The sequence below is a fragment of the Corvus hawaiiensis genome, chromosome 5 (genome assembly GCF_020740725.1).
Source record: "Corvus hawaiiensis isolate bCorHaw1 chromosome 5, bCorHaw1.pri.cur, whole genome shotgun sequence".
In the NCBI taxonomy this organism is placed as follows: Eukaryota; Metazoa; Chordata; class Aves; order Passeriformes; family Corvidae; genus Corvus; species Corvus hawaiiensis.
Window position 1 is genome coordinate 69,507,018 of NC_063217.1, and position 11,742 is coordinate 69,518,759.

Sequence of the window (11,742 nt, forward strand, 5' to 3'; positions counted from 1 at the left end):
AACTTGAAATTTTGATGGAAGTGTACCAGTTTCAACAAAACTTACAACTGGAAAAGTTCTTTTGGCTTCAGGTACAGTTCCTAGTCGAATCCTGAATCTGACGCTACAGCCCAGTTTGGGGGTTTGGGATAGATGCAAATTTGAGTTCCTAAGCATTTACTGAGGAATGTAGAAGTGGAAGTGCAGCTGGACAAGAAACTGCTGTAACAGCCCAGGCTGAGGGCCTGAGAGTTGTGGATCTGAGCTCTCTGCCCGTGTTCTCAGGACCCAAATCCTGCGTGCTCTGGTTAGAGTACGTGCTCTGCTTTTGTGTAACCACTGAAAGAGCTTGGTTGGGAGATCAGAAAACTCTTTTGAGTCTCTGAAGGTGGTTCAGATAACAGCCTCCTGTTCACACTATTTAAAGGATGCAAAAACTGAAGGGCAATGTGCATTCAAAATACATCTCCTTTTCCCATGTAATGGATCACTTCTAATTCACATTATCCTGTAGATTGTGCTTTTCTGTGTGAGGGACTGAGCTTATTATTATCATTATATTTGTCTTTCAGTTCAAATCTGTAGTTTAAGTGTCGGAACAACTTAAAAGATTGATACATAATTTTGATAGTTTTTATTTTGAAGGGGAATATCTCTCAGTAATAAAGCTAGAACTATAGCCTAAGGTTTAAATAAGATATATTTGGGAGAATATGGCCGTAATGTACCTGAACAGAGCTGACTAATTGCAGAACAGTCTTGTAAACATCACACCAGGTTAATAAAAGGTTGTGCCAGTTTTAAGGTAGTAAAAGTACCACTAAATAAAACTTTTAAGTAGAGTTTTTCAGCAGTCTAATGTGACACTTGGCAGAAAGCATCAGAGGACTGTGCCACTTCTCAGGCTGAGAGATGAACAAGGCCACAGGAATGAGTATTTCCAGCATTTTGTGTCTCCCTTTGTTCCCATGGCATTGTGAGATTTAGCAGTGTGGTATCTAGCAGATATTTACCATTTTTTTTCCTTGCCTGTTGACGTTCTGTTTGTTAATAAACTGTTATTTTTTTCACTTGTATCTACTCGTATCTCCTTCCTTATTGGTGGAAAGGGATTGGTTGGAATCAGTGGGGAGGGTGCTCATTTCAGAGTGCCCACCTCTTTGAACTGTCTCAAACAGAGACAACTTGGTCAAGCAAGGCTGTAGCTCAAAAGCTGCTCTGTGATCAATAACCACAAGTAATTTGGGTAACACTGGAATTTAGGCTTTTCCCCATGTGTGTTCATGGTTGCAACACTGTATTCCAGACAGACAGTTGTTTGATAGCCAATAAGATTGCACCTCTGGGTTTGGATGTTTGATGGGAGTTATAAGAAAACTCTTAAACCATAATGTTGTAGAACAGATCCTTTTGTGTGGAGATGTTCCAGGGCCAAATTCTTCCTTGGTTAAAAGTCGCAAAACCCGTGAATTCTGACTGAAGGCCTTCCTAAAGGCCAAAACAGTGTGGTAAAAGGGTATTGAAAGAAAAAAAAAAATACTGAGAGCCTGAGGAGCAAAGTGATATGGGAACACAGCAGGATTTTGGCAGGATAGCAGTCGTGTTTAGTCTCTGAGGCAGAGGAAAATTCAGGACTGGGGTGGGTAACCGTGGCAGGAATTTGAGAAGATTGGTGCCCTGTAGGCACTGGGAGGGGCTCTAAGGTCTCCCTGGAGCCTTCTCTTCTCCACAATGAACAATGCCAGCTCTCCCAGCCCATCCCTGTAGCAGAAGTGCTCCAGCCCTTGGATCACTGCCTCTGGACTCGCTCCAGCAGGTCCATGTTCTTCTTATGCTGGGGAACTCCAGATGTGGCTGCAGAATTACTTTTGGGTTCAGGAAAGTGTTTATTCATCACAGTTACTCCCACAAGCAGCTCAGGTGGGAGCAGAGCTCCCTAAACCCCACCCATCCTGTGCCCATCCCACCTTCAGCCCATCATCCCCTGGTGCCTCTTTCTGCTGCTTCCTGTGAGCCATTGGCTCTTGCCCTGCCTGCAGCTGCTGGACTGGCCTGTGGACACTGCACAGAGATCTGCTGCCAGCTCTCTGGAGCTTGAAGGAAAACCCAAACAAGTCTCTGAATCAAAGTAAAGGTGTCTTGCAAACTTAACCTAATCCTCTGCAAAGCTTTATTAACGCCAAATTAAATTCAAGTCTGTCTCCTCATTTTCCTCTTAGGCTTTATTCCTTATTTGTTTAGAGAGCAAGTGAGTCTTTCAGGACTTGTGATACCTTGGTTTCCCTTTAGAATGGAGCAAATCTTAAGAGTTTTCCAGCCAATTTTCTTTAAATACCATGAGTTTTCATTCACTTTTCATTTAAAACACTTCCACAATTTAATATTTAATGTTGGGTAGCAAAACCCAGTAGCACTTCCAGTTGGAAAGAAGTATGTTGCGTGTAACAGCATGGGAATTCTGCTTGCAAAGTGATGGCTTTCCACGGAGGTGGATCAACAGGAGCTCAGTTGCATGGTGGTGCTGAAGCACTTTTCTTGTGGCCTGAGTATCTGATGGCAACAGCCTGAGCTTTTAATGGCAGAAAGAAGGAATTCCCTACTAATTTTCCTCTGAAAACTGTCCCTTGTGCAATCTTTTCCAGCCTCACGTAGTCTGACCTGTATCTGCTCCAAAACTTGGTTAATTTTTTTATACTTTTTAAACTTTTTGAGTTCCACTTGCAGAGAACAGGAGGGTGCTGGCTACTTTTTTCAGGAAACAGACACTACTCTATGAGTGAGAAGGTCCCCCATTCTCCCCAGAGCAAGCTTCACCTGTCAGCCCTGCTCCTCCTCAAGGATAAGCCAACAGGCTTCTGGTGCCAGGGTGGATCCACAGATTTTATCCCATTTTCAGCAAAGAGGATGGAAGGAGGGGAGCTATTGGCCAAGAGCTGCATGGTGCCGGCACCACCTGGCATGCAGGAACGGAAAAGCCAGAAGTTTTTCCCTTGTTGCATGCTATTTCTAATTTTAATTCAGTAAATTGCTTCCTAATCCTGGGAGGTGCCAGGGAGATGCCCAAGGGGACACAAGGACAAAGTTTTTAGCTGGGCCTACTGCGAATAGACAAGGGGTGATGGTTTTAAACTGGAGCAGGGATGATTTTACATTAGGTGTAAGGAAGAAATTTTTTATGAGGGTGGCAAAAATGCTGTGGTCTCTGCCACAGGTTGCCCAGAGACGCTGTGGATGCCCCATCTCTGGAAACATTTCAGGTTGGATGGGGCTTGGAACAACAGGACTGGTTGAAGATGTCCTTGCTTCCTGAAGGGGAGTTGGAAATAAATGAGATTTGAAGTCCCTCCCAACCCAAACCACTGTATGATTTTATGATCACCTCATCCAACCTGCCTACTCCAGCATGATGCCCATGAGCATGTTATTCAGCAGTCTGTCCAGATGGCATTTGAACATCTCCAGGGAAGAAGTCTCCACAGGCTCCTGGGCAGCCTGTGCCAGTGCCCAATCACCCCCATAGTAAAGGTGTCCTTTCTCCTGTTCACATGGAGCTTCATCCCGATGGCACAAGATGAACAAAGTCAGCCCAAAACACCAAAGCTCAGTCATTTAATAGAGAAAAAAAAAAGCTTTTTCCTTTAAAATTCCTTCTGCAGAGCACCTGGGTGGAAGTGGAACAGACCCTGATTTTCCAAGAAACCCACTCCTGCTGCCTGGTGATGGGTGCATTTTCTGGAATGTGATTTTTTTAAAATCCTTTTTTTTTGAGTGCACGCAGCAGTACTCGCTTCCATTAGCAACAAAATCTGTGATCATGCTTATTCAGCCCCTGGGAGAGCTCCCAAGGCTGTTCAGGGAACCGAGGCACTTGAGCAAGTGCAGTGGCTGAGACTCACCCTGGAGGAAATGCACCCCAGAGAAGGGGAAATGGTAGTTTGGGTGTGAAATAAAAGATGTCTCAATGTGCCTGTCAGGTAAACCAGTGTTCCCAGCGAGCCAGGAATCAGGGCTACCAGCATGACAGAGGCTGGTGCCTTGCCCTCAAGCCTCTCTGCCATTGCTCCTCCAAGCTGAGCTGGCACTTGTGTAAAATCTTCCAAAAATAAGGAAACTCTGCTTCTCAGTCCGAGAGTTGGCCTCAGGCCATCCGTGCAATGTATTTTTACTGGTAGAGTTTAGTTTTGCCTTCCCGGAATCAGCTGGACTATCCCAGTTACTCTCCAGGCTGGTATGTGCAACCCCAGTGGCAGCAATAGTAGACGAAACAGTGCCTGGGCTGGTCTGAGAGGGGAATAATCCTGCCGCATCCATGATTTTCCCTCCTGGGGACCTGCAGCAAGCAGAGCTGTGCCCGACCACCAAGGCTGCCTGAGCCAGGAATGCTTGCAAATTTCCTAGGTCACCTCCATGGCCCTTTTGCGTAGTCCTTTTCCTTCTGGACTCTTCTGGCTGAGAAGAGAGCAGAAGCAGGGCTGGCATCTCCAGGCCAGTGCTTCATCTGACACTGAGCTGAGCACTGGGGCAGGGTGAGTCCCTGAGGGCAAACACCTGCTGGAGTGTCTCACTGAACCGGGGCCTCTATTTGGAGGTCAGCCACAGCAGGCTGCAAGATGACTGGAGAAAGGAATGTGGGATCTCCCAGTTGAAACAAAGAGAAAACTTTTATTTTGAGGGGTGAGGGGGATCTGGTCCTGCTCTGGGTGTCAGGCCGACTGTAGGGCTTTCTTGCCCGCCGCTCTTGCCGCCAGACGTGTCTCACAGGAAGGGGCCTGGGCTGGGAGCGGTTGGTCACAGACCGGGGAAGAGCCACGGTGCTCTGTATGGAGCTGCTTGTCTCCTGGCTGACGGAGCACCCTGGGACAGCCTCGCCGCCGCTTGACCGGTGGTGCCAGGGCTGCTGGTCTCAGCGCTCGGGGCTGGCACATCGCCGATCCTGCGGCGCTTTGCCGGCGGGCCCTCGGGTGTCCGTCGCACTGAGGCTCCCTGTGGGTAGCGTCGCTTCGTGCCCTTCTGCCGGCGGGGGAAGCTGCTGCTGCCACTGACCAGCACCGCGCTCTGAGGCAGCCCTGACACCACCTGAGTGGCAGTGCCAGGGCTGCTGGTCTCAGCGCTCGGGGCTGGCACATCGCCGATCCTGCGGCGCTTTGCCGGCGGGCCCTCGGGTGCCTGCGGCTCTGTGGCTCCCTGTGGGCAGCCTGGCTTCGCGCCCTGCTGCTGGCGGGGCAAGCTGCCGCTGCTGCCGCTGCTGCTGTTGACCGGCCCCGTGCCCTGGGCCAGCCCTGACAAGGCCTGGCTGGCGGCACTGGGGCTGCTGGTCTCAGCACGCAGCAATGGCACACGGTTCAGCCTTATTGGTTTTCCTGTCCGGCTGCCCGAGTTTTGTGCCCGCTGGCTCCACGGACGACGTGGGGCCCGGCTGGTGGCACTGGGGCTGCTGATCTCAGCACGCAGCAATGGCACACGGTTCAGCCTTATTGGTTTTCCTGTCTGGCTGCCCGAGTTTTGTGCCCGCTGGCTCCACGAACGGCGTCGGGCCTGGCTCGGCCTGGGCTGTGCGGAGAGGCTGCTGCTGCTCTCCGCATCTGCCTCTGCCCGGCAACAGAGCGAGCACATCGGAGTGAGAGAAAGCGGCGTGAGCACCTCTGCGGGGCTGGGGAAGTGTCCCTGCAGGATTGCCTCTGCCAGCCACGGGGAGCTGTGGGGAGGGAGACTTGGCTCTCACCTTGCGCCTTCCCAGGAGGACACTCCTTAGCAGCGTCCCGCTGCGCCATGGTGAGCACAGAAGGAGAGTTCTTGGCAGGTCTGTGTCGCAGCTCTGCCGGCCTTTCTCCTCTGAAAAGTATACCAGTTCTTCTTGGGCAAGGAGAGATGCTTATGAGCTACCTACCTCAGAGACACCAAAACTCCTTCAGTAGCCTTGGGTAGTAGCTCCTTCTCTGCGATCGTCTCCTCGACTCTGCGGGTTGTGTTGATGGCAGCCACCTTTTATACTTTAGGCCTGGGCGATGGTGTCACAGCAGTGCCTGTGAGCTCACCATCACTGATCTGTGCGTGGCCCACTGCCCTGGAGGGTGTCCTTGGGGGTGCTGACAGGGACCTTGGCGATGTCAGGCACGGCTCTGGTGGGAAGCACAGGAATGGAATCAAATTTTTGATAATATTTAACAATTTAATACGTGTCAGAAACTCCTGACGATCACTGCATTTGCCTATGGAGTATTTTTGGTTTCCACTGTTTTCTTATTTCCATGTTGGCTTTTTTTTTTTTCTTTTACCATTACAATAAAGATTTGTTGTGTTTTAGTTTGTAATCCTGTGTGAAAATGGAGACTAAACAATCCCCTTTCAGTTACTTTTCAAAGACACATGTGGATGAAAGTAGGTGAAATCTATTTAACAATATGACTGTATACACATGAGCACCTGAAAAAAAAAATTTTTTTTTCTTTTGTATTAGCTCACATAATTAGATATTAGAGCACTCTTGGAAAAACAGCTGTGGGAATAAAGGAATGGCACTCAGTGCAGCTAATGTAAGGCAATGGTTGTAGTGCAAAGATGCCAGAGAATATAATAATATCTGTGGTGATCTAAATCTAGTGTTATCAGAGTCTGGAGAAAATGATGGCTGAGAAATCATTAGGGCAAGAACAAAGTTTAGTGCTGCAGAGAAAATAGCTGATGCCAAGCTAAAGACATCGTTACTTACAGACGATTCAGATCTGCATAGTAGGTCAGAAGATTGCCCTCTAAAAATGAAAGCCATCATCGTATTAAACTTCACATGGAAGTGGGAAGACAGGAAACAAGAGCCCCAGCATGTGGACTGGCCTTTCTCCTCCTGTTGTCTCTAAGTATGTATAAATATCTATTTGCCAGTGGGCAGCTGGGCTGTCTCTGTGTGGTGGGGATGATGGGGTAGGAGTTTGTGGAAGGTGGTTGGGACAAACAGGAGGAGAGCTAAAGGGCAGGCAGCCACAGCCAAAGAATACGGTGATACGTGTCTGCGATTTAAGGAATGAAACTGTCGCGGTTTTGTCATGAAGAGTAGATTTTCTTTGTGTAAAATCCTCTTTTGATTGTAGATTGTGGAATTTTAAAAAAGTGTATGTGGCTGAAATGCAGCTCTCAATGTCACAGTTCTGGAAAAGTTCCGAAAGTGGACTGGTTTTAGGTCCATGGTTTTCACGTGCCTTTATCTGCAGTAAGGGGTTTATCCAAACCCCGGGTTCAGCTAGTGTCCAGCTTGTTCCACATGTTGTCCTGCACATTTGTTTCACGGGCACATAGGTCATAATAAAGTTTTCTGTTGCTTTGTGCCTTTTGCCTGTTGTGGTTGGCCAAGGACATGGTGTACATTTTGGTTAAAACACTTTAAAATCAGGTGAAATTCTTATTATTTCAGAGGTTTTTCCGTAATACTTTCAATAATACACTTTATAGCATACAAGCTGCGCATTTAAATTTTGATTGACTCAAAATAAGATCAACTGAATATGTCAGCAATCTTCCACATAATAATTACTCTAAGGATTTTTAAAGTATCTGTGTACTATATGTGACTTTGATATCTCTTTACATATTTCATGACTATTGCAGTCGTGCTTTTGACTCAGATGAAACTTTTGTCAGACTTCAGTGTCTGTTCTTCTCTGATTTGGGCCCAAATTGTGGAGAAATGGAAGTCTGACCATGCCTGTACTTTGTGTGGACTGTTTTGAGTGGTTGCAAACTTGTTTGAAGCCGTTGTTTTGGGGAACTAATCCCCCTTTTTTTTTTTCCTGTGTGTGTGAAAGTTATAGAAAGCAAAGCAACTGTCTAACACATCAAAATTTAGAGCAAGTCCTTTAAATGGGTGAGAAATTACACATCTCACAGCTTTCAAGAAGTGAAGCTTTCTTTGGAAAAAGAAAACCAAATTTTTCTTTCTTTCTTTCTATTTAATGTCTTTTTCCATGTTTGTACATAATGTGTAGTTTAATATATTTTGTAGTTAAAACAATAGACATTTCCCCCATTACCCTGCATGTTTCTCCAAATTTGTATCATCTTTGGTTGTTTTCTTTCCTTTTAATATTCTCTATTTATGGTTCACCTGAAAAACCAGCCACTGGGGAGTTTGGAACATGGTTTTTATTATCTGTGTCATACTTGAAATCCCTAATTGTGCTTGGTCGTTGCATATTAAGTGCTTTAATTAATTAATTCTGAGCTAAATATTTTTAAATTGAATGTTAAAATTAACCCATCAGCCCAGGTATAAAAATCAAGTTCCATTATCAGCATTTTCAATTGTTCAAAGTAGTTTATTAAGAGAGTTGCACCCTTCCCAGTTAGAAATCCCCAGTTTTAAAAAATCCCCAACTTACGTCCCCTTCTCAAACTTCAAACCACCTGTACACCATGAGTTATCTTTCCTGTGTTCATTGTTTACTTTTACAAGTGTTCTAAGATGTATTAGATGTATTTTAATATATTTTTTCAGGTGTTTTTACTTTGCACTTTAGTCCAAGGGCTAACTTCAAAACCCCATTTTAACAGCCAGCAGGTATTTTTATCCCCATAGCCGTTACCCTGTAGGCAAGCTCCATGGCAACCTGAATTTTAATGAAGGCATTTTAGCACCCTTATCTCAACTGATACCACCCCTCTGACAACGACGAGCCATTGGTGGACGGAGATGATCTGTCAAAGGGAAAGCACCAATCACTTTAAACCGAAGGGGCGGGCTGTGGGCGGGCTGTGGGCAGAGCAAAAGCACTATAAAACAATGAGACCGGTCTCAAAAAACAAAGAGAGAGAGAGTGCTCTGCAGGCTAGTTGTTGTGGACGTCGGTGCTGGGCATTAAAAAGCCTTACCCCTATTAAGGAGCCTTTAATAATTTTTTTTACTTTTGGACCAGCCAAAAGCCAGCTCAGCACTGCAAGTCCTTTTTCTCTACCTGAGGTCCAGTGCTGTCTCAGCCAGAAGATCTCAAATCCCTGCACTCCTGGGGCATACCATCTATCGAGCCATAGGATCCCAAGTTTTTATATTTTTCTAATTTCTCTAATTTTTCAATTTTTCTCTTTTCAATCAATTATTTTAATTTTTTACTTAACGAAGAGTTGTCTTATTTCTCACATCTGGATGTTGTCAGTGATGGTGCACGGAAGCATAAAGAATCCTGAATTTTGTAAATTAATGTAATTGTGCAGGAATCTTGATAATGAATTCTTGTTTTGACTAGTAAATGATAGGTTATGAAATCCATCATCATAGTATCTAAAGCTTGCTCCAAAATGGGGTAATTTTTCATCTAAGAAACATTTCGAAGTGCTCTGTGCGTGTTTTAAGTATCTCTTAACAACAGCAAGTGTATTTTTACTGGTAGAGTTTAGTGTTGCCTTCCTGGAATCAGCTGGACTATCCCAGTTACTCTCCAGGCTGGTACGTGCAACCCCAGTGGCAGCAATAGTAGACGAAACAGTGCCTGGGCTGGTCTGGGAGGGGAATAATCCTGCCGCATCCATGATTTTCCCTCCTGGGGACCTGCAGCAAGCAGAGCTGTGCCCGACCACCAAGGCTGCCTGAGCCAGGAATGCTTGCAAATTTCCTAGGTCACCTCCATGGCCCTTTTGCGTAGTCCTTTTCCTTCTGGACTCTTCTGGCTGAGAAGAGAGCAGAAGTAGGGCTGGCATCTCCAGGCCAGTGCTTCATCTGACACTGAGCTGAGCACTGGGGCAGGGTGAGTCCCTGAGGGCAAACACCTGCTGGAGTGTCTCACTGAACCGGGGCCTCTATTTGGAGGTCAGCCACAGCAGGCTGCAAGATGACTGGAGAAAGGAATGTGGGATCTCCCAGTTGAAACAAAGAGAAAACTTTTATTTTGAGGGGTGAGGGGGATCTGGTCCTGCTCTGGGTGTCAGGCCGACTGTAGGGCTTTCTTGCCCGCCGCTCTTGCCGCCAGACGTGTCTCACAGGAAGGGGCCTGGGCTGGGAGCGGTTGGTCACAGACCGGGGAAGAGCCACGGTGCTCTGTATGGAGCTGCTTGTCTCCTGGCTGACGGAGCACCCTGGGACAGCCTCGCCGCCGCTTGACCGGTGGTGCCAGGGCTGCTGGTCTCAGCGCTCGGGGCTGGCACATCGCCGATCCTGCGGCGCTTTGCCGGCGGGCCCTCGGGCTCTCGGGTGCCTGCGGCTCTGTGGCTCCCTGTGGGTAGCGTCGCTTCGTGCCCTTCTGCCGCCGGCGGGGGAAGCTGCTGCTGCCACTGACCAGCACCGCGCTCTGAGGCAGCCCTGACACCTGAGTGGCAGTGCCAGGGCTGCTGGTCTCAGCGCTCGGGGCTGGCACATCGCCGATCCTGCGGCGCTTTGCCGGCGGGCCCTCGGGTGCCTGCGGCTCTGTGGCTCCCTGTGGGTAGCGTCGCTTCGTGCCCTTCTGCCGGCGGGGGAAGCTGCTGCTGCCACTGACCAGCACCGCGCTCTGAGGCAGCCCTGACACCACCTGAGTGGCAGTGCCAGGGCTGCTGGTCTCAGCGCTCGGGGCTGGCACATCGCCGATCCTGCGGCGCTTTGCCGGCGGGCCCTCGGGTGCCTGCGGCTCTGTGGCTCCCTGTGGGCAGCCTGGCTTCGCGCCCTGCTGCTGGCGGGGCAAGCTGCCGCTGCTGCCGCTGCTGCTGTTGACCGGCCCCGTGCCCTGGGCCAGCCCTGACAAGGCCTGGCTGGCGGCACTGGGGCTGCTGGTCTCAGCACGCAGCAATGGCACACGGTTCAGCCTTATTGGTTTTCCTGTCCGGCTGCCCGAGTTTTGTGCCCGCTGGCTCCACGGACGGCGTGGGGCCCGGCTGGCGGCACTGGGGCTGCTGATCTCAGCACGCAGCAATGGCACACGGTTCAGCCTTATTGGTTTTCCTGTCCGGCTGCCCGAGTTTTGTGCCCGCTGGCTCCACGGACGGCGTCGGGCCTGGCTCGGCCTGGGCTGTGCGGAGAGGCTGCTGCTGCTCTCCGCATCCGCCTCTGCCCGGCAACAGAGCGAGCACATCGGAGTGAGAGAAAGCGGCGTGAGCACCTCTGCGGGGCTGGGGAAGTGTCCCTGCAGGATTGCCTCTGCCAGCCACGGGGAGCTGTGGGGAGGGAGACTTGGCTCTCACCTTGCGCCTTCCCAGGAGGACACTCCTTAGCAGCGTCCCGCTGCGCCATGGTGAGCACAGAAGGAGAGTTCTTGGCAGGTCTGTGTCGCAGCTCTGCCGGCCTTTCTCCTCTGAAAAGTATACCAGTTCTTCTTGGGCAAGGAGAGATGCTTATGAGCTACCTACCTCAGAGACACCAAAACTCCTTCAGTAGCCTTGGGTAGTAGCTCCTTCTCTGCGATCGTCTCCTCGACTCTGTGGGTTGTGTTGATGGCAGCCACCTTTTATACTTTAGGCCTGGGCGATGGTGTCACAGCAGTGCCTGTGAGCTCACCATCACTGATCTGTGCGTGGCCCACTGCCCTGGAGGGTGTCCTTGGGGGTGCTGACAGGGACCTTGGCGATGTCAGGCACGGCTCTGGTGGGAAGCACAGGAATGGAATCAAATTTTTGATAATATTTAACAATTTAATACGTGTCAGAAACTCCTGACGATCACTGCATTTGCCTATGGAGTATTTTTGGTTTCCACTGTTTTCTTATTTCCATGTTGGCTTTTTTTTTTTTCTTTTACCATTACAATAAAGATTTGTTGTGTTTTAGTTTGTAATCCTGTGTGAAAATGAAGACTAAACAATCCCCTTTCAGTTA

General features: G+C 48.8%; 1 protein-coding gene and 1 long non-coding RNA gene across 2 annotated transcripts in view; one reads left to right on the plus strand and one right to left on the minus strand.

Annotated features, from left to right (window-relative positions):
• The window catches only part of LOC125326536, a 43,467-nt gene extending 35,576 nt beyond the window's left edge, over window positions 1-7,891 (plus strand). Inside the window, exon 3 of the long non-coding RNA XR_007203878.1 lies at window positions 7,776-7,891. This is a non-coding gene — a long non-coding RNA (uncharacterized LOC125326536). The remainder of the gene's footprint in view (window positions 1-7,775) is intronic.
• A 1,993-nt stretch (window positions 7,892-9,884) lies between these two features.
• LOC125326662 (translation initiation factor IF-2-like) lies at window positions 9,885-11,325 on the minus strand. The gene is made up of 2 exons (XM_048305119.1): window positions 11,113-11,325; window positions 9,885-10,978 (listed from the first exon to the last, which is right to left on the minus strand). The coding sequence occupies exons 1-2, from the start codon at window positions 11,159-11,161 to the stop codon at window positions 9,885-9,887; spliced, it is 1,143 nt and encodes a 380-aa protein (XP_048161076.1). The 5' UTR covers window positions 11,162-11,325.
• Between the last annotated feature and the right edge of the window lie 417 nt (window positions 11,326-11,742).